The sequence below is a fragment of the Fusarium vanettenii genome (assembly GCF_000151355.1).
Source record: "Fusarium vanettenii 77-13-4 chromosome 6 genomic scaffold NECHAsca_20_chr6_4_0, whole genome shotgun sequence".
NCBI lineage: Eukaryota > Fungi > Ascomycota > Sordariomycetes > Hypocreales > Nectriaceae > Fusarium > Fusarium vanettenii.
The window spans coordinates 2,071,219-2,096,981 of NW_003315865.1; the positions used below are offsets into that span (position 1 = coordinate 2,071,219).

Here is a 25,763-nt window from a genome sequence, read left to right on the forward strand (position 1 = left end):
TGCCCTGTTCTCTGTACCGTACATGTATGTATAGATAAGCAAGTTCAAGAAAATGTCACCTCCAGAGCTACCAGTCTAGCTATCCTCGGTCCGTCCCCTCCAAGGGTATTTCCATGCAGTGCTCTCGGGGGTATACGTTAATCAATGAGTGAAGTGAGTAGGTGAATGGCTTAGCCCTGGTAGCCCCAGCGGGGAGCGTTGATGATGATGCCGCAGATGCAGCCAGAGATGATACCGGCGACGGGGAGAGTGATGATCCAGCCCATGTAGATCCAAGCGACCATGCGCCAGTTGATGGAGCGCCAAGTACCAGAGCAAAGACCAACGCCGACGGTGGCACCGGTGATACACTGGGTGGTGGAAACGGGAAGCTCTGTTGATGGTCAGTGATGCACCACATAACACAGTCAATGGCACTTACTAAGACGGGTGGCCAGGATAATGGTAACAGCGGCACCCAACTCCATGGAGAAACCACGAGCAGGCGAGTGAAGAGTCAGACGGTTACCCAGGTTGCGCATGATGTTGTAACCATAGGTCCAGATACCAAGGGCAATACCAGCACCACCGAAGCAGCTGTTCATCAGGTTAGCCTCGAGCCAAGTGAATGCGTCAATCAGTCAACTTACAGAATCCAAACGGGGACGTCAGACTTGCTGCTCGTGATGGCACCACTCTGCCAGACCTGATAGATGGTGGCATAAGGGCCGATGGCGTTGGCAACATCGTTGGCACCGTGAGTGAAAGAGGCGGTACAGGCGGTCATGACCTGCATAAAGGTGTAGAGATACTCAGCGCGGTTGTCGTAGTGGGGGACGTTGGCGTGGATCTCGTCGAGGTCGCCCGTCAGGATGCTCTTCTTCTTCTGCATGTTGATGATGTCCTGGTCAACACCCTGGAGGAACACGAACTTGAGGTACCAGAAGAGCACGGCGCCAGAGTACCAAGGACCATCAGGCTTGGGACCAACGATGCTACGCTTCTCCTTGACCTGAACGGGTTCGGCGACGGCCTCGGGAGCGTCCTCAGAGACCTTCTTGCCCTCGTTGCTGTTCTGCTCCTGGGCACGCACAAACTCGTCGCTGTTCTCACGGCCGGCACGTCGGAGATCCTCAAGCTCCTCGCGGGTAAGGTGACCCTCGTAGAAATCCTTGATACCTCCCTCGGCACCCTCGGGCTGAGCAGGGGGGTCGGGGCGCTTGAGCAGGAGAGGACCCATGGGGATGTGCCACCAGCGGAGCTGCCAATCGTCAACGATGACGATACGGTAGAGCCAAGGCAGGAGGAAGATGGCAACGATCAGAGCCCAGGCGGCACCGACACCGATGATCAGACCAGCAGTCTCGGCATCGTTGAAGGTAACCTTGATGGAACCACCCTTCCACACGATGAGCATGGTAAGAAGGGAGGCAGTGATACCGAAGTAGACGGGAGTGAGGAAGAGACCCTTCCAGACGGGCTTGCTTCGAAGCATGACTCCGTACTTGGTGATCATGAAGATAATGGCACCAAAGGCACCAGCCAGGCCGGGGGCGATGATCCAGGCGAGGAAGACAGACACGACACCAGAGCTAATGCCCTTATCGAACTCGGCCCAGTGAATACCGTCAGCGCCGACGAGAGCAATACCCATGCCAATGACACCGCCCATGATAGAGTGAGTAGTCGAGACGGGAAGACCAATGCGAGTACAGAAGGTGAGGTAGATGGACGAGGCGACAATGGCGCACATCATGCCGAGCATGAGGAGGGCGGGATCATCCTCGAACTGGTCAATGTCGACGACCTTTGTTCGGATGGTATCAGCGACTCGGGCGCCAACACCGACGGATCCTGCGAATTCGAGGATGGATCCTAGGGTCATGGCCTGGAGGTAGGTGATGGATCGGGACGAGACCGATGTGGCCCACGAATTGGCGACATCGTTGGCACCTAGAGTGTGTTAGTTGGGATTGCTGGAAGGCTGATGGAAGCTTCAAGGAAGCAAGCCGGGAATAAAGGGCCGACGTACCAATGTTCCACGCGTCGAGGAACGAAAAGATGGTGCCTATGGCAAAGATGTAGTCGAACTGGTGAAGCACCATTGCGACGGTGGCCGATCACTCGGACTTTTCAATCCCAACAATTAAAAAATTGAAGAGCCTTTTGTATGAACAAAGGCTTCTAGAAGAAAGACTGTTGAAGAGAAGAGTGGTTGATGGTTGCTTGCAGAAAGATTCCAGACATGATGACAGCAGGTCCTTATATCGACGGGGGACGACAGGAGAGCACCTCATGGGGTGCAGTGCACAGTCTTGGCAAACAAGCTTATTATTATGCTTCTGGGGCCACTGGCAGGTAGCATGCTCCCGTTGGTCGAGGTGTGTGAGCCTAGTCGTAGAGCTCGGTGAACCCATTCGGACGACATTTCCAGGCTGAGGATGCATCTCCAGCCTTGGCGGATCTTTGTGAGAAGAGACTTGACGGATTCTCAGCCTTGGCACGCGACAGGGTGCGAGAATGGAGGGACTTGGCACGCGACGAGGTGGTATTCTCGTGCTCGTGTCCTGGATGCCCGTTGGATGGCTGAGAGGGAGTCCACCCCGGCAGTCCATCCTGAGGATCAGATTCTGCCTCCTCACAGATACGCAGACTTCGCCCTTGACGAGTACCCCTCCGCAAATCACCAACGAGTATTGAGCAAAGGACGTAGGATCGACGACAGCCCACAGAGTTGCCTTGAAGCACACGACTGTCCTGCGCCCTGCTGCATTCGCGGGATGCGTCCAAGACGGGTGAGGCGACAAGGGAGGTGCGGATATGGCGTTTTCTGATGTGACTCGACACGCAGAAAAGCCAAGACTGTCTCAACAAAGGACTCTGGATCAAGAAAACGGAACCCGAGTCTTTTCGCGATAGTGGATGAACAGACGCAGGGTCCCTTATCCTAGCTTAATTATCCGCGTTGCGATAGCGTCTACGAAACGAACGACGCACTGACGGATGGCATCAGACATGGAGACGTTTAACCGTAAAAATTGGGGACTTGTCGGGTCTGACCTGAAGGCCTGGGAGACGAGTGTCTGAGCAGAGGAGGGGGAAACAGTGAAAGGGTCAAGGCAGATGGCACGTTTTCGCACAGGGCACCTCACAGTTGAAGCGAACCAGGGCGAATCGATCCTTCAGGGGACATGATAATCTCACAGGGGTCATTAAACCGCTGAGGAACAAGAGACAACCCACGTGCATCAGTTATCGTCGTTGAATGAAAGAGATCGGGAGAGGCTCTGCGGTGTGGGCCAATGAGATCTGGAATCACTCCACGTGTACGGGGCGGTTCGCTCTGAGCCCACAACACTCCAGATTTGCCAAGCCTGGAGATCGAGCAGGGGTTTTGGAGAGTCTGTTAGGACTACGGGTGTACTTTTGCTTTCATGTGCTACCACTCTGCTGTTGATACCTACGGGTGTAATTGGCTTCTGGAAGATGAGAGGGATCATGCTAGAGAAAAGAGTCAACGGTCTTTTCTCTTTTAATCCAACGTCCGCTCTTCGACTCGAGCTTTCACAGGCTCATATCCAAATCGCTTGCCATGCTCCACGTTTCTCAGAGAGAAATCCCACTCTTCCTCCCCTCCTCCAACAACGCCAAGAAATCCGCCCCTCGTCGCAGCGTCCCGACACGCTGCAACCCCTTCAGAGCTTCAACCACCCACAAGCTCTTCCCGGCGGCACGTTGACACTCTGGTTCGCCAGCTTTGCCGCGCCAAGAATCCCGCGCCAAGGTGCGCCCACTGCGTATGGGGACACCGAGGAGTGATTACCTGTCGGCCCATCTTGCATGTGCCGCGTATCAAGCTTCCTCGTCTGAGTTCAACTATCGTCTTGGCCTTGATGATTCTAGAAAGAGTGCCCGTCTTGGGTTTATGGATCCTGGGCTGAGCCACGGTCGTCATCGCCGAGATGGGGACTACTCGAATTGGTTCTCATCCGCGTGAGGATCAACAAGACCCAATATCCCAAGCTAGAAGAACCTTCCAGACCAGAAATTAGTACACATCTTCTCCCGGATGTCTAGACCATCAAGATAGTCCCTCATACAACCGTCGATCCCACGCCTCAGTGGCGTTTTACAGCGACAACGTGATGTGTTGACCTTGAAGCTCGTCCTCCCACTGCAGAAGCCAAGACAGCCTCAGATAACCTACGCTGTAGCCCACGCCAAGTTTGTGACCGAGGCTCCTCTTGGCGATGCGCACACTTCAGGCCCTTCAGGTAAGAAAGGTCCAATGGTGGGATGAACGCGTCGTCTGCCAAGCTGCCGGCTTCACCTTGGCTGGGATACCGAGATCTCGAAGGGCATGGGGCGTGGCTTACGAGGGGGCGTCTGGGGCATCCTAATTTTTTGCATTAGCTTACGAACCATTGGGATGCTTTCCAATAGAGCAGGAGCTGATTCTGCTCGCCTTGACAGCTTTGTTCCGTTGTCGTGCGGCATATGTCGTCCAACATGTCGTATGCTGTGGCCAGAGACACTCGGGACGCTACGACGTCCTAGCGACAATCTTGTCCTCTTATCGTTTAAGCTTAATTGGGTTTGACTTTTCGTGCGTTAGGTCGTGTACCCATTTCCGTCATCCACTTGACCAGCCTGCCTGTTAAGCTGGTGAATAACCCGTTCCAAGTCGGATTTGTCTCACTAGGATAATCACTTCTTGGCCTCAGATCCGCTTCTACTGGGATCATCAACTCTTGGCTTTCACAGTCAGTATTGATAGATCGGCTTCTCCGGGCGGTTGTGGTCCATTCGAGGCACCCATGTGAAGAGCGCTGTCTACTCGCCTTCCCTTTTGGAACAGGACCTTGTCATCGGCGATGAGCCGATTTGGCCAGCTCATTGGGCCGTTGCTCATTTGGGAGATCCCGGTGTATGGGTAGTCTAGTTGGCTTAGCTGTTCCGAAATTTTCGAGTGCTTGTGGGGTTGTGTCAGCTCGTTTGCCTCCATCATCACGAAGAGTCTTGCCCAACTCTTCCTTTTCTCGACCTTTTCATTGCCACATATCACATTAATGTATAAATGATTGGGTTTATGGGGTAAAATTAACATGTAATAAGAATCGAGGCGGAATCGTGAAATTTCACAAGCTGTGACTGAGTGAAGGTGACGGGTCTCATCAGGCTCGGACACCAACACCCATTTACCCTGGATTTGGATTGCCACTCATCTCGCAACACTACAATGCTCGAGGTCCTCCTCGCGGGTCCTGTTTCCGGGCCCATCCTCTGAGCCTGGTATCATGCAATCCACTGTTGATGAACATCAGCATCCTGACACTCGAGCTTGGCTTCCAGGGACTGGGTTACTATCGGAATCTCTCGACATTTGTCAACTTCTAAAAAAAACATGCAATGGGCTATATGAGCTTTCCAAGAAATAGCACATGCAGCCCAAGGTGCACACATCAAAACATGGTGATTTGCAACCTGGACTTCAAGGTAGCTGAGATTTTGGCCAGTCACATATCCGAGGCCCAGCTGAAAGTTGCCTGTGGGAAAGAAGACCCGCTGGGTCATTTCTTAGCTCCCAAAATAGCTCTGGGTCTTTTGTGATTTTGTGATTTTACGGTTCCTGCGAAAAGATCTTGCATCACTAGTTATCCTGCACAAATTCTCATGATTATTTCACAAGTTTCTCAAAGGGCAACATATGAGTGAAAGAGTAAGCTTTAAAGCAGAATTTGGTCTTGATATAGTCTCTTCTCATTACTTACTCAAGCCTTGTCCTTGGGTGCTCAGTGAATCTTATCAAGTAGGTCAACACACAGCTCAGTTGTGCCTCTGCCCTACGCCGGCGGCACCCAAAAGATGTCTGGGATAATCGCCTTTCCAGTTCCCGGAAACAATTTCCTAATGAATCTGATTTCTTTATCTCAAATAGTGAATTAAAACTTGAGTGTCTTTGTTTGACAAGACTTGACCCCATCTGGGCTGAGTAATTCTCGTACCTCGGGTCATCATGCCCGACTGATTACGTGCTGATAAATCACGACACTTAATAATTCGTAGAATCAAGGCAGCATCACGACATCCTCAGTGCTTGGATTTAGTATAAATAGAGTATCCCCAGTGTCTTGGATTTGACACTCACTCATTTATCGGAGCCCGAGCAAGCATCCTTTTTTATTTTTAACCTTTGGAAGATTAAACTCGAGATCTACAATGGCGCAGACTCAGTTTGCAGTGGTAGACGTCTTTTCAAAGACGCCCTACAAGGGCAACCCTCTAGCCGTCGTCAACGACTTGAAGGGAGAGCTCAGCGATACTGAGATGAAGTTGATCACGCGCCAGTTCAACCTCTCGGAAACCACCTTTTTTCTACGCCCATCTCTCCCAGGAGCCCACTACAAGCTCCGTTCGTTTCTCCCAGATGGAAGAGAAGTCTTTGGAGTTGGTCATAATATCCTGGGAGCTTGGTGGTATCTTGCACATGCTGGACTATTGGACCTTTCGAACTCTGGGATCAGCAAGGGAGAAGGCGTCGAGGAGTTTACCTTTTACCAAGAACTGGGAGGATCTGTGACGCCGGTCAAGATTCTCAAGAGTCAGTTGTCTTCAGATGAGCTGGCCGAGTTCTCTGTTTCCATTACGCAGGCGACGCCAAAGGCTCATGGACGACACCCAAGCCCGTCCCAGCTTGCTGAAACTATCGGCCTGAGATCTGAAGATATTGGACTGACGTCCAAACAAGACTTCATCCCCCGGGTGATGTCAACATCGACAACTCATCATCTCCTCGTTCCTGTCGCGTCCACTGCAGCTCTCGAGCGTGCATCAGTGCAGAGAGAAAAGCTCCTCGAGCAGCTCCAACTCGCAGACGAACGCGCTTATGGGCTGTATCTATTTGCAAAGGATGACCGCGAGGGTGTATCCGCAAACACTTATCAAGCGAGATTCTTCAGCCCCGGCATGTCAACTGAGGATCCAGCCACTGGAAGTGCTGCAGGACCTTTGTCAGAGTTTCTGCATGATGAGGGTCTTCTTGATTTGGTTGATAACAAAGCGAGCATTGAAGTCTGGCAGGGTCTTCAAGTTGGGAGGGAGTGCCTCATCAAGGTGAATCTGGCTGTTGATGGGAATACGCCGGTTGTGGATGTTTCTGGCAGTGGTGTATTGTTCTCGGAGGGCAGATTGGCTGCCCAGGGAAGTCAGGCTGGTTTGTGATAGATAATGTTTGTTAATTGGCGGTTTGCCATGTCATATTTTCACTAGGATACCGTACCTCTTGAATGAGCAACTTGCCCAACCCGTTGCACGGTTCTCGGCATCATTGGCATCCTCTGTGACGTCATTGGAGAGCTCCTCCCTCCGGGCTCGGTCAGACGTCGATGAGCTCCCGGTTTCACATATCACCGTACCTATTCAAGCTAATGAGCTGCGGGATTATGCTACTTATAAGCCGTGATTGAATAAAATTGCCATTATTAATCCTAATTCCCCCGCGGGATTTGGGGTCTTTAGCTTGTCCTCCCGCGGGATCACGAATCGCGACCCTCAACTCCAACGCTAAGCATCACCAAATTTCACCCCCCAATTGCCCCCACGGCGGGGTAAGCTGCTCCTCCGGCGTCGGGACCTGACAAAATCTACAAGCCCATTGGTCTTTTGGCTCACGGCTTTCTTTCCGATCCCATTGAATCCCCCCATGATGCGCCCGTTGTTGCGAATCGGTACATATACTGCCTGCACCCGGTTGTCCTGGGCCTCGAGAAACACAAGATCTTTTGCGACCACTTCTCGACTCAATCAATTGCCCGCCATGAAGCTGCTTTACCCTACTTCGCTCAAGCTCGACGTCCCGAGCCTCGAGGGCTTCTCGGTCGAGCTCAAGCCCTACGACGTCAAGAAGCCCATCCCTGAGGACCTCATCGACGCAGAGGCCCTCGTCACCTGGACAAACAGCGCCGAGAACCTCAAGGATGCGGCTGCGCGGATGAAGAACCTCCGTTGGATCCAGTCTCTCGCCGCAGGTCCCAACGACGTCCTCAGCGCCGGCTTCGACACTTCCAAGATCACCGTCACCACCGGCTCGGGCCTGCACGACCGCACCGTCGCCGAGCACGCCCTCGGCCTCCTCCTCAACGCGGCGCGCCGGTTCTACGAGATGCGCGATTATCAGCTCCAGGGCAAGTGGCCTGGCCACCTCGGCGGCCCACAGCCCGACCGACCTGCAGGAGCCTTTACCACACTGCGTGACGCTCGCGTGCTCATCTGGGGATTTGGCAACATTGCAAAGACGCTCACCCCGCACCTCCTCGGTCTCGGGGCCGAGGTTCGGGGCATCGCCCGCCGAAGGGGTGTCCGTGACGGCATCGAGGTGTACGGCGAGGACAGCCTGGCGGAGCTCCTCCCCGAGACGGATGCCCTGGTCATGATCCTCCCCGGGTCCGACTCCACCCGCCACGCGCTCAACGCCGAGCGCCTCAAGCTTCTGCCCAAGCACGCGTGGGTCGTCAACGTCGGACGAGGTACTTCAATTGATGAGGATGCTCTGGTGGATGCTCTTGAGAAGGGAGAGATTGGAGGAGCTGCTCTTGATGTTTTTGAGACGGAGCCTCTCCCCGAGCCGAGCAAGCTCTGGAAGGCGCCTAATGTTATTGTGTCGCCACACGCTGCCGGTGGAAGGCCACAGGGCTCCGAGGGCTTGATTGCCGACAACCTGAGACGGCTCCGAGCTGGACAGGAGTTGAAGAACATTATTTAGAATGCACAATTAGAGCGACAAAAAAATGAAGAAATGAACAGATCCATCAACACACAAGGCAACCTTGTCTCGCTTGTTACAGTGCACTTCGCTTCGCAGCATTACAGTGACGCTTCGGTGGGTTGCATTGATCTCCGCGGCCTGCATGCTGCAAGACCGAGATCCTCCACCCACGTGACCACCTTGAAAGCTGTGGACATGGTCCCTACATTTCAGGCATCAACTTAGATCAGGCTGCAAAGTGTTGGGTGACTATTGTTTACTCTTATACGAATTACCCTTCTGTGGTTATTTAATGTACATTTAGGTTAAGAATGGCAGAACCACTAAACTATCACGATTGCAGCTTCTGCCAAACAATGGCCATCGACCTAGAACAAAAGGCAGCCACAGAAACAGAGAAAGCCCCGGGCACTATTGTCTTGTTCAGGCCAAAGCTCGATGCTTTATTATCAGCGCAATCTACCTGCCAATTCTCGCAGTGGCTCGTCAAGGGGTTGTCAACGAAATGCGTCAACTGGCCTGATCTGGAGCAGAGAGCTGGAGACATTAGCCTCTGTATGGATTATCTCACCTACACCTTTGATCCGCTCCCTTTGGTTGAGGTTACTTGGTTTGGACTATGGGATCCGAGAGAGGAGTTTGATGAAGAATATGGCCGTTGTCGGGTTAGGTATCATTCATTTCTTGACGTGATTGCATGTCCTGGTAGGTAGCAGCCCTTTTGTTGCACTGATGAGTGGTAACTCACTGGTGTCTCCAGACAACCCAGCTTCAGAGTTCGTGAGCACACGACCAATCAACCCAAGCATCGGATCGCAGAAGAACCTATCACTATCTCGTCGATGGATACAGGAGTGTGTGGAAAACCACGTCGACTGTCCCAGGTTGACTGGCAAATTCATGCCTAAATATGTTCTGAAGCTTCTCCAGAACGACACGAACCAGTATCACATCAGTATTTATCAACCATCCTCGCCTGAACCCTACACAGCTCTAAGCTATTGCTGGGGTGGCGATCAACCACACAAGACAACAAGAGCGAAAATCAACTCGGGTAATCTAGAGTTGAGCTACCACATCCTTCCAGCGTCGATCCAGGATGCCATTAGAGTAACCGTTGGCTTGGGCTACCAGTATCTCTGGGTAGACTCGCTGTGCATAGTGCAAGATGAAGGCCAAGAGAAAGCCGAGCAGATTGCTCTGATGCCAAACATCTACACCAGCGCCATCGTCACCATCGTGGCATCTAGAGCAAACCGTGCGGTAGATGGGTTTCTCCAGGACATTGACGTCAAGGCCGTTACCAAGTTCTGCTTCAAACTCCCGTTCAAATGTCCTGGCTCATCCACCGTCGGTACCGTGTTTCTCTCTAAAATCAGCAATGTGGACGACCCTGAGCCTATTGACTTTCGAGGGTGGACTTTTCAGGAGCGCTTCTTGTCCCCTCGCGTCTTGGACTATGCAACGAAACAACTCTCGTGGACTTGTTCTTCGTCTAGTGTGGACGAGGGCTTCAGGGATGGGTGGAAGCTCCGGTCCTTGAAGCAAGATAGGCTGCTCCTCGAGAGCAACTTTTTCACTAAACAGATGGGTTCGGCGGTACCGGCCGTCAATGGGTCCCACATTGATGTCCAAAATTGGAGACTCATGGTCGCATACTACACAAGAAGGAGACTAACCTTCCCAAAGGATCGCATCCTTGCCATATCAGGCGTCGCTGGGATGTTCGCTACCGTTCTCAAGGACCAGTATGCTGCAGGCCACTGGAGACAGAGCCTTCCGTTCGATTTGTTGTGGTCAAAATCCCCCGACTCTACGCCTGAGCGCCGCCCTTCTGAGTATCTAGCACCGTCGTGGTCGTGGGCTGCCGTGACTGGTGAGGTTTGGTTCTGGTATGCCCACAAAGCGAGCCCGTCAGATATGCCACCTGTCACACCTGACGTTCATTTGACCGACGTCCTCACAGAACTAGAGGAACAAACTGCCGTGTTTGGAGCCGTGACGAGTGGCTGCATTAAAGGCTCTGGGTCAATTCGAAAACTCGTCTGGTTTGGGAACCAGGAAGCGCCAGATCATTTCCACGCGCTCCACGACTACACCATAGAAGGAGATACAAGACCAGTTCCATTGTTACGGATGATTCCTGACGCCATCGAAGACGAGTTTGCAAAAGACCCATCTAGAAAGGATGTATCGATCCCGGTCCATCTCCTCCATGTCGGTACCTGTACCAATTGGGGAATCAGAGGTCTCTTTGGGCTTGTTCTTCGTGAAATGCCTTCCGTCGAACAGAGGCGAAGGTTTACTCGGCTGGGCATCTTTCACAATAGTCCCTCGCTAGCACGAAAGCGAAGAGCACTTGGTGTTGCTCGGCCATGGGACAGTTTGGCCGAAGGAGATAATCTGGCCTTCTTTGCGGATTGCGCCAAGGAGGACTTTGAGATTATTTAACACAGCGGCATAGAAGCAAAAGTTGGATTTTTACCCATCTCCAGTTGGTTCTACTCTTGTCGCCTTGACTCTAAGATGCCACTCGGTATATTAATTGGTCTAATGTGTCTGTCATCTATCAGTTGTCTATCGCTCCCAACCCCTTCTAGTATTCCTGTAACTCCCGTGGTATCACCCAGTCCTCCCTCTAATTGTTTACCGCCTTTGGCTTCCACAAAGCCCACGAAAAGCTGATGCACAGCTTGAGAAACGCAGCAATCCAAAGAGCACCAGCAAATCCGACCCAAGACTTGGACAGGAAACCACCTGAAACAGCTCCTGCAAATAGCAACACGGCTCCAGTAGCCCTTCGGTTTCGATCCGCGTTGTCGGTGATGGGTGAGGTAAATAGCTTGGCGTCGCTCATCATGTCGCAATACAGACTCGTCAGCACAACTGTAGGCATGCTGTTGTATTTGAGGACTCGGCTGGCAACGATCTGTCCCGCACTCTGGAAGGCGAGCAGAATGATGGGCGCATAGTCGGAGTAGGGAAAGTCGTTGCGCACCCTCTCAATGATCCATCCATCTTTGTGCGTCGTGGTCCTGTCATTGGGGCTGTTGCGGACCGCACCAGTAGTAGCAAGGAGGGCCACGAGACCGGTGAGGACGGCCTGGATGAGAAAGGACGCGACAAGGACCCAGCGCCTCTGGGGACCAAAGTAGCGATGAAAGTTGGAGAAGAAAAGGGCGCCGATAGCGAAGAAGATTATGGCAAGGAAACAGCGGGACCAGGCCTTTCCGGGGAGGTTTTCGGGTTGGCCGCTGACGCCTAGGCCGACGAAGATGGTGTTTCCTGGGGATGTTAGTATCCACCGTTCAAGATGCTGCCAAGGGATACAAACCTGTCTGCATACTGACGAAACAGCCGTACAAATTGAAAGCAGCGCTGTCAACCAGACCGGCGACAAAGAAACAAACGAGAAGCAAGATGTCGCCCCATCGTACATCGACCTCTGCTGTGAATCGTCGAGAGATGGACGATGGAGGAACTGATTCCTTTGACCCAGCCTCGGGGTTATCGCTAGAATCTGGCATGTTGGCAGATTATTCCAGATTGTTGGACGTGAAGGTTGCTGCCCTCGTGACGCCGACGTCCCGTACAGGAAAAGGTGACTCAAAGGTCAAAGAAAGAAAAGTCCTCTATTTAAAGGCCGACCAGCCGATGGTCGTTCTCCTGAAGCGGATGGCGTGCTCGGCAGCGGTGGGCCGTTCGGTGGGGGTCACCCATGTCCGGAATGCCGGCTTATCCAGACGTCATCTCGAAGAGAGAGTGAAAATGGCATCGCCAAGGATCCCGCCATTGGACGCACGGTCCCTAAGGGTCTTGGACTGTCAGTCGAGACCTTCTGAGCAGATGGTGAATGACGAGAATTGGGGGTGAAAATTTTGTGTTGAGCACGTCAGCGGCCAAGATTCTTTTCTGGACTAGGGCAAATGGCCTCACCTGGCTTTGTTTACACTGGTTGACTTTTATCAGCCCTTTTTCGCAAAAAATATTAGGTCAATGCGCTATTGGGTCATCAAACTGTCCCCTGCTTTTGCAATATCAAATGCCAAGTGCACCGCCTCGGTCATTGATCGAGGGTGCTTTTTTTGCCAAGTCGGTTGTTTGCCGTCACGGCCGAGCTGGGCTTTCGGCGGTGACACACGTCAACCGGGAAGTAAAAAAATGTTAGCAAAAGGAAAATGGGAGGGACGAGGTCATCGTGGTATCATTAGCTCGAGCTTTTTATTCTATAGTTAACCCTCCGCTGGCTTTAGTGCATACATCTTGACGGGCATCAAGGCTGTGTTGCCGACCATGGGGAATCCCCGTTGGAGATCAGCTCGTACAACCTGCAGACCAGCCTGCTTGAATAAAGCCAGAAACTTTTCATCCTCCCTAATCTTGTTAGAATTTTATCATCTCTAGGTCATGCACTTACCGAGTAACACTGCTATCCAGGTCGTCAAAAACATCAACACCATTAGTGCTCAAGTTCTCCTTGATGACAATGACTCCATCCGGTGCCAGAGCAGATTTGCATCGCTCAAAGTATTCCACTAGAAGATCATCTGGTAGATGGCCGACACACCACTGCGTCCAGATCAGGTCATACTTGACTCCATCCTCGGGCTTCCAATCTTCGAGACCGACGTTGAAGATGCTTCCCACTCCAGGCTTGTTCTCCAGAACGTCTGTAAACTTGGTGATGGGTTCGATGATATCCACCTTTTCAGCCACTTGGGTGAGAAGTCCTTCAGTGACTCTGCCGATACTGTTGGTTCGCAGAAAGATTAGCAACCCCAACTTGAAAATCTCGACCGCTCTTTAAAGAAACCGATAACCCGCGTCTAGGAGTGCACCCACCCTGCTCCGCCCTCAAGCGCCCTAGAAACCATCTTCCTCCCAGTCTTGATACCGATCCCCAACCTCGCAAGAAACGTCCTCGAGCCCTGCAGGTCGATCCTACTGACGGAGGGGATACCACCCAGCATGCCGTTGACATCGGCCTCGATGCCCTCCCAGTACTTTTTGCCGTCCTCCATCGATATCAGCGAGTCGGGCGCCGAGCCATCTTTGGAGTCGGACATGATGGCTTGAGTTTTTGTTGCTTGGTGGTGATGGCGGTGCAGATTGTTTTGATGAGGTTTGCGGTGATGCTATTGGGTTGGCGGTGATGCCTGAGGCAGAGATGGGGTTTGTCTCCGCTGTGGTCATGGTCTGTTTGCTTTCGTTATCAGGGGATGCCATGATACGGATTGTGAGCAAGACGAAATGATGGTGTAAAAGCTTGAAGTCAGTTCATTAACATAAGTAAATTACTAGTTCAGTTATATAATATTTATAAGTAATAAATCCTTCTGTTTTTAGAATTTGCAAGGTGAAGATCGACCCGGCATATCGCTGCTCTTATAGAGAGAGGGTGGCTCAGGCTAGTCTCAGGCGTGGCTTATCTGACGATACAAGACAGAAAATTCAAATTCTGAATTCCATAACTTGGCCTATTATAATCTTGGTTTAACCTGAGCCGTCAGCACTCCCCGCTCAGAATGAACAATGTGCACTTCCGTGGTTTGGAGTCTGACAAAATCAACTTCGCATGCCCGTAGAAACAAGTCTTTATCCACAGGGTCTCTAGCAAGCTCATCCGAGGTTGCCACATAAAATGTCTGCGTTGGAGTCACGCTATATCGGGTACTGGGCTTCGGCATGAAGAGGGCCAGTGGGCCGATGTCGTGAAGAAGCGTGCTGGTGAGAGAAAGGCCAAGGATATAATTACCTGTTGATAGGGAAACAAACACGTGTCAGCTATGTGATAAAGATGGGGAGAAATCGAGTGGTCAGGAGAGATGCAAGGCGTCTTACGTGTTTTAGATTGTGTATAAGTGAACTCATCACTCGTCTTGATACAGAAAGAGTTCAGAGGTCCTTGATCCGGGCTTGTCGAAGGAGGCGCGAACACAAGAGCTTGATCTTGCACCCTGACATCGCATGTTGTCCCAGGGGTGAGGCCCCCGTTTGGGAGTTTTTGGCCTAGACTGACCTTCATAGCATCCTCGACCTCAATGGTTATGCCATGATCCCTCAGCTCATCGTTGCTGGTCCCACACAGGGCATACATGGGATCTGTAGGCATTGAGAAGTAAGCATCCGACGAGACACCACGAAGCGCTACGACCACGTTGGTATTGACTATATCGGGCTTGGGAGAGATCTCGGGAGCTTTGGCGAAGATGACATAGTTCTGTGGGTTGCCCATGCGATTGGTAATTGTGAAGCGATAGTTCGCGTTCACGTCTCGGCTAATGTCTCCAATTGTAGACTCGCTCCCAGCAGGAAGCTTAATTTCCATGATGAAAGGTAGAGGAAGGTCACTTTGGCTCATAGGCAGCAGGTATCGATGTGAGGCAGCGATGAAGCAAAGGCACCAGATTAGAGAAGGTTGTGGCAAAAGATGACGAAGCGGGCAAAAGACAAACAGGCAGATCACATCCAATGGGACTTGCGGGTATGTATGTATGTTCACACCGAGTTTGAGACCAGGCCTCAGCTATGCTTGAATAGGATCCCTGCTGCAGGCCCATGTCACATGAGGCGCAACCCTAACGCTCAGCTGCATGTATGAGGCTGGCTGAAAGTATACACATGCGTCCGACCGCTCTTTCATCACATTTCCGCTTGACTAGTCGTCCCGCTTGTTGCGCCACTGTGGAATCCAGAAATCATCCGGAATTCCACGTACCATTTCCAACGCAACCCCAAGTGGTGTGTCTGTCCTGACCCTGGTAGGATCCAGCTTGGCCAGACCGGGGAACTCTGCATTCCAGCGATAGTAGTTTCCCCTGGCATCCTGAAGGAGATACTCCTGGGTAGTCCTCTCTTTGATGACTGGTTTCAGGCCTTTGATGTTGTAAGAGCCACCGATGCTGGGTTCTTTACCGAAATAGGTCGCAATGTCAAGATCTTTTGGATCGTTTGTCCAGGCAAATGCTTTGTCGAATTTGTCGCCCAAAGGGACAAAGTTTTCCGTGGTTGAAGGTGGTGGCATTGGTTGTTCTGGAGCCATGGTCCTTGTTGTTGGAATCGGAGATGGAGGGGAGATGTGATAATTGTAGAATATGATGGCATATATCTTGACTTTTGGAAAGAAATAATGTTCAGAAAACCGGCCCCAGATTCTGCGATGAGGGGGAGGAGCCAGCCTACTTATACTTTCTACCCCAAGCTTCACGTAAGCCCTGCAACCCTAATCTTGCAACATCACACAACGGAAAGATTAAGCAAGTTTTGAGACCAGAACAGACACTCTCTGAGATGCTTGAAAAAACGTCCAGCATGTACTACTGGACGCTCTGGTGCGGCGCATTCTTAGCCGCTGTGGCATTCGGTTACGTAGCCGAGGCACTCGCATAGCGATGAATTTCTGCCCTTAAATGGGCCGTACTATTATACTCCGTAGGCGAGTTGCTATTATAGGACTTGAAAGCCAAAGGAAGTCTCACCGTCAACACCGCAGGTTAAAGTAAGGCGCATCGTTTTGTGGCAGACCTTTGCATATGGCCCCTCTTCAGGAGCATGAGCAAGACACGGGACAATAATTGATGAGAATCAAAGATGACCCTTTTAAAAACTTCAAGTATCAGGTGGATGGAAGACTAAAGACAGAGAGAGGATGTATTGGACCTCATCAACTAACTATCTGCTTTTCTTCGGATCTTTGAGATACAGAGCACCAACACCCACCAGTTCCCTCCATGATTCGCGCCAAGAGAGAAGTTCTTGGAAGTCTCTATCCAACCTGGAGAGTCATCTTGCCAACATCGTTGTGAACAACGGTAGCATTGACAGAGTCGCGGGTGCTGAAGTCAATGGGAACAATAGTAGTGTTGACAGAGGCAACCTTGATCAGAGCACCCCTCTGGTAGTCACCGGTGGCAACCCAGAACTTCTTGACAGGCTGGATCTGATAAGACTTTCCAGGCTGAGGAACAAACGTTGCAGCAGGACCGCTGAGGCCAGTTCCCTGGAGATCACCACCGAGACCGATGAGGTAGTTGTCTAAGGAGGAATCGTGTAAGTTTCTGTCTCATCCATTCATCAAAACTATGATTGCTTACTGTTCTTGGCCTCAGCAAAGGTAAAGCTACTATCAGTGACGATCTCAAAAGCTTGGATGGCACCGTTGGCAGTGGGTGGGTTCTCGGTGAATTGAGGAGCGCCATCGATGACGGTCATCTGAAGAGATGTTCCCTTGTTCCTCAAGGTGCCATCGTCGTTGGCGACGCCCAGTTGAACAGGAATAGGGTTTCCCACCGAGACGCTGCTGCCGGCGCTGAGATCAGAGTCGGCTGAGCCAACAACTGCACCGTAGTTGGAAGCAAACTTGAAGATACAGGTCTGACCCTTGGCCGTGGCCTTGCGCTGGAAAACGTTGAGCCAGACGTCAGAACTGACAGCGTTGTTGATCTTGGGGGCTTCGTTGAAGATGAAGTAGTTCTGCTGACTACCAGAGTTGTTCTTGATGGTGATTTGGTAGGTGGCCATTGTGAAGAAATTGCAAGGCTTGAAAATAGTTTGGTGGGATGTTTGTGTGAGGAAGTTGGGATATATTGACAAGTGAGGATGGTGATGAGTGTCTTTTCTCTGCCATGTTACCAGCAGCAGACGAGGTTCTTATAGATTCTCCCTGAGTGACAAGGTTCGTATTCTGCAAAATATCCACAAGTTCACTTCTTGCTCCCTGTGGAAGTGTCTTGAATGAACCTCGATGTGCAACTACCTCTGCCTCTGGAACACGCCGTCGTCATGGAGCAGACCGTCTTCTCGAGTTCTGCAAAGGGTCAGATGCCGACGGTACGCAGAATATCCTCTGCCAAATGTGCCTATCAAGTTTGTGGCTTCCAATAATGTCTCAGAAATCTCTCAATAGTCCTGCCTGCCGCAATCTTAGGTGGAATTGTTTACAACCACTCAGCCAGCCTCATCCTGCATCTGGTTGCCATATCTTGGCTAGAACCCGACAGTACTGAGGGTACATCTTGCAGAGTGAAACCCTTCTGCAGTATCATAAGCCCCATTATCCCTTCAATTGTCGAGGAGCTCCGGCAAGTACCCCCCTGCTAGCGAGGAGGTACATGAGGGGAACCACCCGGAGACCGGCTTTTCCTGTCAGGGACTTCAATCAGGGCAGCCAAGGTCAATAAGCTCAACGAGGCCGTCGGCGCCAGACAGTTTGGGGATGTGAGCAGTGTGATGTAGCGATTTGTAACTCGAGAGATTGCTGGTACTTCTACCATAGGCTAAGATAGTTGTGGCTTCTAACCCCTGCTGTGACTCGACCGGAGCTCCTCAGCCGTTCTTGTCAGTGCAGTGTTCAGCCAGCCATCATTATGGTTGTAAGCCTCATTGACTTGTGACTGTACTATTGAGGCTTGTGTATAAGCTTTGGTTGTGTTCTGACTGTGTTAGTTTTGTTGAGTTGCTCCGAGGCCGGCCTCCGCCCCCTGGCCTTGTGCAGCCTTTTGAACAAGTTCAGCCAGCCATGCGGTCCACGCCGCCTAGGAAGAATGTGACAGAGTAGCCAAGAATCTGCATGGCACTTTTTCTTGTTCTCCTTTGGATTGATCATAACGCCACGTAAGATGTAGGATTCGTCTAATCTCTACGTATGTAACATGTCTATTTCCCCTCCCCATGACGGCGGCATGGCACTGGCTTGAGGAGGATGAAAGACTATCTTTTTTTATATATCTACATTTAGAGTTGGATATGGATCTTCTATATAGCGCCTAGGCTCTAGAATAGGCGCTTTGCCGTTCTGTCGGGGAGACCGAAACATGGCGTAGTTCCAAGGCGAGATCCGCTCAATTCACTTGCGGCTCAGCTCCACAGACGTTGCCATGCAAAGTTTTCCGTTAGTGTCTTAGCCTCAAGGAATTTGACAGGGGATGGGAGCGTTAAAGCAGGCTAAACGGTCTGGACCTCGTCGTCATCTGACCAGAAAGGATTATAACTGCAGCATAATCAATAATGTCTCAATTGCGCTGTAGTACATGTGGAGATGTTTCAGATTTTCATACTGTGCTCGGAACCGATATATTTACAACTTTCTATGTTGACAACGCCAGTAGGACAAGTTCCCCTCATCGGTGACATATCCTGAAAGGATTATGGCGTTCCTCTTCCCCACACCTTGCTTGACCTGATCCAATCCGATTGGACGAGAACAGAGGCAACAGGAAGCCTCATGCGAAACTAAGAACACATAGGACCTCGAGGGACTGTGATATTGGTTCAGTGGGAATGTGATATTGAGAAGCGGTGAAGATCGGGCTGTTGGAGGCGAACTGAAAGTAAGACGTGGAACGAGCGGCAAGCTTCACATACATCAAAGCAAGAATTGATTGGGCATGACTTCCACCCACGACTTGTAAGGGATAACACGAGAACTTGTTCAGTTGGGCTTTCCACTCAAGGGTATCATAAAGGTTCCCTTCCCATATCTATAAACAGAATTTCTATCGAGTAACCACTCAAGTTAGACTTCCACAGCCAAGTCTTCACGAACCAAACACTTTTTTTTTACTTCGTCGGTGATCTTCAAGCATTCATCATGAACCCTGTATGGGATTGGACGAATTTTAGTGCCTTTGATGGCACGTTGAACAGGCAAACACTCTTCGCGGTTGAGAACCCAGCAGACACCACCCCGGCTGCAAAGCTTAAGCGTCAAGCACAGACGGTATGTCGCAGTGTTTCTTCCAATGCAGTATGAGAGGTGGCTCGGAGAAAGCTGTAGAAAGCCACTCCTTTCCCTGGTCACTTAATCTCTGACAGATCGATCTAGTTCTATGACTGGTTGGCAGTCATTAGAGGCGATGCAAGACTCACAGCTGTCTTTGGGGCAAGCAGGGAAATGGCGGAATTGGTTTTAGATCATTTCTTCCCGAACGGGTAAGAAAACCATTTCATCATTCTCTTCCATATCACTAACTCTCCACTGCTTGATGCCAGAGGTACTGCGCTACGAGTTTCTGACGATGCTCAAGGCCATGATCCCACCAGACTTGCCGTTCCCCTGTCTTTGCCACTGGGGAACACAGGAATCCATGTCAACGTGATAGATGGTCCTTCTGCCTTGGCCTATCTCTTCTCTATCGCAGAGCCCCCTGAGGGGCAGGAGATGACGCTTGACAAGTACTATCTCCCGATGCAGATCCTTCTTAGCCGGTCCATCTATCTCGCCTTCATGGGTTCCATCACGACTGACCCTTTCGTCTATGACCTGGACTCGGTACCCTGGATGACTTGCCTCATGTACCTTGATGATCCACAACCGACAGCTGTACCGCAGTATGTGTTCGGAAGTACTTACACACCCGGCCTGGCCACGGATGCAGACGAAAATGCCTTGTATAATCCGAGGATGCTTCTGCTTGACGACTATCGCAAGGGTCAAATGAATGCTGCATTGGCCAATATGGACCTGGCGGAGCTCCCTTTTGGCCTCTCCCCTGACGAGGTGGAATGCTTTGCCACAAGGCTTTACAAGGACACCTTTAGACGACAAGCCGTCAAGCAAGCAGCTCAGGCTACCTTAGGAGTCTTGGGTCCCATATTTAGGACCCAGCGAGCTGCCCAAAATCCTCCACCTGAAATCCCCCAGGGTATCGACCAAGATCCGATTGCGTATGATCAGCCGTGGGCCCTAACTTACTACAAGCAGTCCATGGTGGACTTACTCGTCTCAGCCATCTATCAGGTTTATGCTCTTTCCGCTCCCATGACGGATGAAACACTCTTTCCCATGTTTCGACCCTTCCTGCGTCTGTGGCTGACTCCTCATGTCTTGACCGTACCTCCACCGCCTGGCCAACCTTTTGAGTTAACCATTGATAACCCTATCCAAAGCGCAGTGCTGGACGCAGCCTTGAACACAGCGGTGCGGACCTTTTGGGAGGCCACGGCTGCCACCTATATTGCACGGCTTCAAGCGATCCATACAGAGATCAAGAATCAGCCTCGGACCCGGAGATACGGTCGATGTGCAGAAACTTATCCCTTCGCTGCCATGACGTGAGTCACTCCAAGAAAGAACTTCCGTCAAGAATCACTCGTTCCCAACGTAACTCGACTTGACTAACATGAATTTTGCCACTTGGCTAGATACCCCTTTTGGAATGGCAAGCAACTGGATGATCAGGCTAGGATTCAAGGAGTCTCGGTCGATGTCCGCAAGGTTGGCAAAGTCAACTTTTCCCAGAACTTCACGGATGTGGCGTTTGGTGATGGTGATCCGGATATTTGCACTGGCTTATATCGTAAACCATGCCAGACCTGCCAGACTGCCTTTCCCAAGTTTCGGATGGATTTAGCGCACTATGAGATCCCAGTGGTAGCGATCCCCCACGCCGTGGGAGTTGCATGATAGCTTTACTTGGATTCAAAGTCTGCTCTCAGATGAGTTGGGGAATTACAGATTAGAGGAGATGACATGTGAATCTGGTCCTTTGTTTCAATATAGTGAATAGCGTACCTGTTGTAACATTGCTTTCTGGTTTTGTTCATGCTAAACCATAGCATACCACACCGGGGCAAATAGTATAGTAGGTCAAATGACACGGTTAACTTCTGCAGGTTACTATCTAGAATGTCTTCCAGGCATCAAGAAGCCCAGACAGTTGAGGAGTGCGACTCAAGCATACCCGGCCATCTTTAATCACCGCCAAAATCTCCTGCTCCTAACGCTCAAACACCGTAATGTCATCTAGTGGATCGCTATTTAGAATCAACAAGTCCGCCTTGAACCCCGTCTTGACCTGGCCCAAGGTGTTTGCTTCGCCAATCATCCTTGCAGGATTCACAGTTGCGCTTTGAAGAATGTCAAGATTGCTCAGAGCTTCTGAACGGATGCTAAACTCCCGGGTTTGATATCTCCCAAGCGGTCCAAGAAGATCACTCCCGTAGCAAAGTGTGAGACCTGCCTTCTTGGCAACCTTGAGGGCGTCGATTCCCATGGTGAGGACTTTTTTGTTCTTTGCCTGCGAATCCTCGTTCAAGAATTGAGGCAATGCTGGGTCCGCTAGGGTTTGATATGTGACGAGCGTTGGAGTGAGAAAGCATCCTTTCTCCGCCATGAGCTTGGCTGTTGGCTCATCGATGAGATTGCCGTGCTCAATGCCCTTGACGCCGTTTTCGATGGCGATGCGAATGGAATCAGGCGAATAAGCATGGCATGTCACGTACGTCCCGTGATTCGATGCAGCTAGAACTACTGCTCGGATTTCTTCTGGACTGAACTGTTTGCCCTCGAGTCTGTCGGTTGGACTGACGACTCCGCCACTGCCCATGATCTTTATAAAGTCTGCTCCTCGACGTATCTCGTCTCTCGCTGTAGCCAGACAGGCCGATACACCGTCGCAGACTCTTCCAAGTCCGGAGACAAACCCGGATACACAGTGTGAATGGTCATGGCAGCTTCTGAAATCACCATGGCCACCTGTCTGGCTCAATGCATGACCACTGATGTAAAGCCTGGGTCCAGGGACCAGCCATTCCTCTGTTGCCTACTTCAGGGCATACGGGGCGCCGCCACAGTCGCGGACAGTGGTGAAGCCGCGGGCGAGAATGTCGCGACAGATGTAGGTCATGCGGAGCATAGAAACATGCTCCGGTGTGGACATGACCTTGGAGAAATCCGAGTCACCTGGTGCAGCGGCGATGTGGACGTGGGCGTCGATGAGACCAGGACAAATATATTTGCCAGCAACATCGGTGATGGTAGCCTCCGAGGCTTCTGCCGGGAGTGTTGTATCGTCTGAAGTAATGGCCGCAATTATGTCATTTTGAAGGAAGATGTGTTGGGATGGAGTAGAGGTGCCGGTGACAGGGTCGATAATGGTGGCGTTCTTGAAGACATATAGTGGAGGGGATGACTTGGGAAGCCAGGGCTTGATGAATTGGGGGGACAGCGATTTCATGGTGATTGTACCAAGATGTGATGATAATGCGATACAGTCTACAGATAAGTGTCTCTCGATGCCAGAGTCAACCAAATCATTTATAGGCTTTACTGCGGAAAGCGGTAGACATTAACCGAAGAGAACGTGATGCGAGCTGTCAATAAGGATTGCTGAGACACTTCTCCTTCACTGATGCCGTGATGACGTTGACCGGCATGTTGACCGGTGTTGTACAGGGCACGCAAGGGGGGACAACGGGCGATTATTATATCTTCTGATGTGCCGGTACTAAGGTACAAGGACCGTCATCACCGGCCAAACTACCGGCAACATCAGTGTCGTATTATCTGTGTGGTGCCGGTAGCACATCTATGGCTGAGCTCTAAGAATTGTCTGTCTTATCTCCGCCCTAATTACCGGCCATGTCATCGTCACATTGTCTGTGCCGGGCCGGTAGGTTACCGACTACCTATGCACTGTACTTCCAAAGCTGAAGTTTGGGAATCATCTCTCTTATCTCTACCCTGATTACTGTCAGGACAACATCATCTATACCTTACCGGCAGCACACCAGTCATACCTGAGATTTAGGAGTAATCTTTCATGTCTCTCTGCCTTAATCACCGGCAACCTCAGCGATGTATCACTACGGCGTGCCGGTAACACCAACCATGGCTATCGCCAAAGTTTTTGAACGGTCGATCGTCTCTCCGCATTTTCCTCTTTGAGTCCTGGATTGAGCGTGGGGAACACCCCCGCAAATGATAAGGTCTTGCAGGGCGTTATGGAACGGATGTGACGTGGAAGCACGAACTACCTGTCCCGGATCTTCGGTGCCCAGCGACTTACTCGCTGATGGAGAGGGGAATCATATTTGCGACCGGCACGCCTTTTTCTATATAATTCGTGAAATACTGCGAGCTTGAGCTTGAACACAACTTTCTCGTTGGTTTCCTTACTTGCCATTCTATTCAACAAAGCTCAAAACTCTTCAATATGTCAAACAAGGATGCTCTCGAAATGACCACCTCGAAAGCCGTGTCTCAGCAGGACCGTGAAGCCGGCGATGTCGAAAACCTCCATTTGAGTGCGGATGTGGCCGTCAAGTTTCCAGCAAACCTCGACCCTGCCATCAAAGACGTCCCAATTTCTGCTAAAGAAGCACGCAAGGTTCTCTGGAAGATTGATCTAATCGTCCTACCCATCATAGCAGGAACTGTCATTTAGAGTGCCGTGGATAAGGTCAGTCCTTGTGCAAGAATCTTTTACTCAAGCTAACTTCCCCAAGGTTGTTATCTCCAATGCAGCCATCATGGGCATGAAACATGACCTCAACCTCGTCGGTAACGAATATTCCTGGGTCGGAAGCATCTTTTACTTTGGCTTTTTGATCTTTGAGTATCCGCAAGCCATCTTGATCCAGAGGTTGCCAGTGGCAAAACTATTGGCTACTTGTATTCTCTCCTGGGCTGTTCTCCTCTTTTGCAGTGCCGCAACACACAATTTCGCTGGACTTGCTGCGGTTCGTTTCATCTTTGGTTGTGCTGAGGCAGGGGCTTTTCCTACTGCGTCGATCCTCACTGTTATGTGGTACACGAATCGGGAACAACCAGTCCGTGTGGCAATCTGGTACAATCAGGTACGATAATCCCAGTCTTCTTTTATCAAAACTCCAGCATCTGACTATTAGCACCAGTTCTCGTCGGTTTTCTCTGGCATCATCTCGTACGCAATCTCGCAGACCCATACACACTTGGCTCAATGGCGCCTCCTCTTCATCGTCCTCGGAGGCATACCCGTTCTCTGGTCCGCCACCGTCCTCACTTTCCTACCCGACTCACCCGTGTCCGCCTAGTGGCTATCTCCCCGAGAACGATATATCGCCATCCGCCGAGTTCAGAAGAACAAGACCAGTATCAAAGATAAGAGAGTCAAGTGGTACCAGATCAAGGAGCTCTTGGTCGACCCAAAGACATACCTGCTTGCACTGTTTGCTTGTGCGCAGAACATCCCCAACGGCGGACTCGTTACTTTTTCTTCCATCATTGTGTCTGGCCTTGGGTACTCGGTTCCCATCACGACCTTGCTTGGTATGCCAACTGGGGTTGTCGCGACGACTTGGCAAATCATTCTTGCAGTCTTTTGTGCCAAGCTCAAAAACATGCGCTGCATCATTATTGCCGTGGCTAACATTGTCCCCATGGTCTGTGCTATCCTCATGTGGCAGTTACCACGAGATAATCAGACAGGCCTTCTAGCTGCGTACTATGTCTTTTACACTTACTGGGGCGTAAGTATTGGCCTATTCCACAGTAGGTAGACGGAACTGACGAGTCTCTTAGTCGTACGTCATGTCCACATCAGTCCCGATGGCCAATGTTTCCGGTCATATAAAAAAGGTCACTATGAACGCGGTCTATTTCTTTTCCTACTGTCTGGGCAATATCATTGGACCTCAGGTTTTTCAGAGGAGTGACGCGCCCAACTACACTAAAGGATACACTGGGCTCCTCATCTGTCTGGTTGTTTCGGCAGTATCCATCTTGGTATACGGACTTTTGTGCAGACGGGAGAATATTCGCAGGGATAGGCTGCATGGAGTCGTGCATACTTCGGCCATCACAGAGGAGGAGAATGAGGCGTTTGCCTTGTCGGATATGACGGACAAGGAGAAGAGTGCATTTCGGGACTCGTACTAAGGAATGTACATGAAGTGGGCACGTCGAGGCAATGGTCGGAATTGGGTTTGAGGCAGAAATGTGGCTGTGTTACCCACTGTGTTAATTAGGATATGATGCTGTGATGTGTTGACAACGTGTTCTTAATGTTCTTTATTATAGTTGAAGCCCGGCCCCTGATGGGTTTACCGAGGTAGAAATGTGACTGCCTTGTGCTTTTCGCTAGGCTTAATGATATACTCCTCATAGGAACAGTCACCCCAGCACTAGATGAATCTCCTCCTTCTCTAATCCCTCCCAGGCATCCCTCTCAACTCTTCCCATCGCCTTCCGATAAGCAATCCCGTCCTCCCACTCTACCCAGAGAACATTGTAGAATGACCATGATCCAGTTTCGCCATCGTA

At 51.0% G+C, this 25,763-nt stretch overlaps 12 protein-coding genes across 12 annotated transcripts; 5 read left to right on the plus strand and 7 right to left on the minus strand.

Moving 5' to 3' along the window:
- Positions 1-170: 170 nt before the first annotated feature.
- NECHADRAFT_43665 (uncharacterized protein) lies at positions 171-2,084 on the minus strand (the record flags this gene model as incomplete). The annotated part of the gene is made up of 4 exons (XM_003045308.1): positions 171-373; positions 422-576; positions 630-1,932; positions 2,012-2,084. 4 exons carry the CDS (start codon positions 2,082-2,084, stop codon positions 171-173), a joined length of 1,734 nt encoding a protein of 577 aa, XP_003045354.1.
- A 286-nt stretch (positions 2,085-2,370) lies between these two features.
- Positions 2,371-2,996, minus strand: NECHADRAFT_82028 (uncharacterized protein; the record flags this gene model as incomplete). The annotated part of the gene is made up of 2 exons (XM_003045309.1): positions 2,371-2,926; positions 2,977-2,996. 2 exons carry the CDS (start codon positions 2,994-2,996, stop codon positions 2,371-2,373), a joined length of 576 nt encoding a protein of 191 aa, XP_003045355.1.
- A 3,202-nt stretch (positions 2,997-6,198) lies between these two features.
- Positions 6,199-7,200, plus strand: NECHADRAFT_82029 (uncharacterized protein; the record flags this gene model as incomplete). Its single annotated transcript, XM_003044907.1, has 1 exon — positions 6,199-7,200. The coding sequence occupies one exon, from the start codon at positions 6,199-6,201 to the stop codon at positions 7,198-7,200; it is 1,002 nt and encodes a 333-aa protein (XP_003044953.1).
- Positions 7,201-7,757: 557 nt separating this feature from the next.
- Positions 7,758-8,769, plus strand: NECHADRAFT_70543 (uncharacterized protein). The gene has a single exon (XM_003044908.1). The coding sequence runs from the start codon at positions 7,796-7,798 to the stop codon at positions 8,738-8,740; it is 945 nt and encodes a 314-aa protein (XP_003044954.1). The 5' UTR covers positions 7,758-7,795; the 3' UTR covers positions 8,741-8,769.
- A 330-nt stretch (positions 8,770-9,099) lies between these two features.
- Positions 9,100-11,194, plus strand: NECHADRAFT_82031 (uncharacterized protein; the record flags this gene model as incomplete). The annotated part of the gene is made up of 2 exons (XM_003044909.1): positions 9,100-9,448; positions 9,504-11,194. The coding sequence occupies 2 exons, from the start codon at positions 9,100-9,102 to the stop codon at positions 11,192-11,194; spliced, it is 2,040 nt and encodes a 679-aa protein (XP_003044955.1).
- Positions 11,195-11,264: 70 nt separating this feature from the next.
- On the minus strand, positions 11,265-12,324 carry NECHADRAFT_62289 (uncharacterized protein). Its single transcript, XM_003045310.1, has 2 exons — positions 12,078-12,324; positions 11,265-12,028 (listed from the first exon to the last, which is right to left on the minus strand). Exons 1-2 carry the CDS (start codon positions 12,268-12,270, stop codon positions 11,382-11,384), a joined length of 840 nt encoding a protein of 279 aa, XP_003045356.1. The 5' UTR covers positions 12,271-12,324; the 3' UTR covers positions 11,265-11,381.
- Positions 12,325-12,975: 651 nt separating this feature from the next.
- On the minus strand, positions 12,976-13,809 carry NECHADRAFT_94674 (uncharacterized protein; the record flags this gene model as incomplete). The annotated part of the gene is made up of 3 exons (XM_003045311.1): positions 12,976-13,117; positions 13,161-13,493; positions 13,586-13,809. The coding sequence occupies 3 exons, from the start codon at positions 13,807-13,809 to the stop codon at positions 12,976-12,978; spliced, it is 699 nt and encodes a 232-aa protein (XP_003045357.1).
- Positions 13,810-14,223: 414 nt separating this feature from the next.
- NECHADRAFT_101032 (uncharacterized protein) lies at positions 14,224-15,857 on the minus strand (the record flags this gene model as incomplete). Its single annotated transcript, XM_003045312.1, has 3 exons — positions 15,462-15,857; positions 14,585-15,269; positions 14,224-14,498 (listed from the first exon to the last, which is right to left on the minus strand). Exons 1-3 carry the CDS (start codon positions 15,783-15,785, stop codon positions 14,224-14,226), a joined length of 1,284 nt encoding a protein of 427 aa, XP_003045358.1. The 5' UTR covers positions 15,786-15,857.
- Positions 15,858-16,508: 651 nt separating this feature from the next.
- On the minus strand, positions 16,509-17,263 carry NECHADRAFT_82035 (uncharacterized protein; the record flags this gene model as incomplete). Its single annotated transcript, XM_003045313.1, has 2 exons — positions 16,509-16,777; positions 16,837-17,263. 2 exons carry the CDS (start codon positions 17,261-17,263, stop codon positions 16,509-16,511), a joined length of 696 nt encoding a protein of 231 aa, XP_003045359.1.
- Positions 17,264-19,331: 2,068 nt separating this feature from the next.
- On the plus strand, positions 19,332-21,146 carry NECHADRAFT_82036 (uncharacterized protein; the record flags this gene model as incomplete). Its single annotated transcript, XM_003044910.1, has 4 exons — positions 19,332-19,460; positions 19,566-19,672; positions 19,733-20,794; positions 20,885-21,146. The coding sequence occupies 4 exons, from the start codon at positions 19,332-19,334 to the stop codon at positions 21,144-21,146; spliced, it is 1,560 nt and encodes a 519-aa protein (XP_003044956.1).
- A 313-nt stretch (positions 21,147-21,459) lies between these two features.
- NECHADRAFT_82037 (uncharacterized protein) lies at positions 21,460-22,698 on the minus strand (the record flags this gene model as incomplete). Its single annotated transcript, XM_003045314.1, has 2 exons — positions 21,460-22,252; positions 22,289-22,698. The coding sequence occupies 2 exons, from the start codon at positions 22,696-22,698 to the stop codon at positions 21,460-21,462; spliced, it is 1,203 nt and encodes a 400-aa protein (XP_003045360.1).
- Positions 22,699-23,676: 978 nt separating this feature from the next.
- NECHADRAFT_94676 (uncharacterized protein) lies at positions 23,677-25,379 on the plus strand (the record flags this gene model as incomplete). Its single annotated transcript, XM_003044911.1, has 5 exons — positions 23,677-23,898; positions 23,969-24,319; positions 24,377-24,496; positions 24,536-24,970; positions 25,023-25,379. 5 exons carry the CDS (start codon positions 23,677-23,679, stop codon positions 25,377-25,379), a joined length of 1,485 nt encoding a protein of 494 aa, XP_003044957.1.
- Positions 25,380-25,763: the final 384 nt, after the last annotated feature.

Excerpts from the sequence above, each read along its gene's own strand:
- NECHADRAFT_70543 (XM_003044908.1), top strand. The coding sequence starts at position 7,796 with ATGAAGCTGCTTTACCCTACTTCGCTCAAGCTCGACGTCCCGAGCCTC.
- NECHADRAFT_62289 (XM_003045310.1), bottom strand. The coding sequence starts at position 12,270 with ATGCCAGATTCTAGCGATAACCCCGAGGCTGGGTCAAAGGAATCAGTT. Across the intron at positions 12,029-12,077 it reads TTTCGTCAGTATGCAGACAG|GAAACACCATCTTCGTCGGC; the intron begins GTTTGTATCCCT and ends TAACATCCCCAG.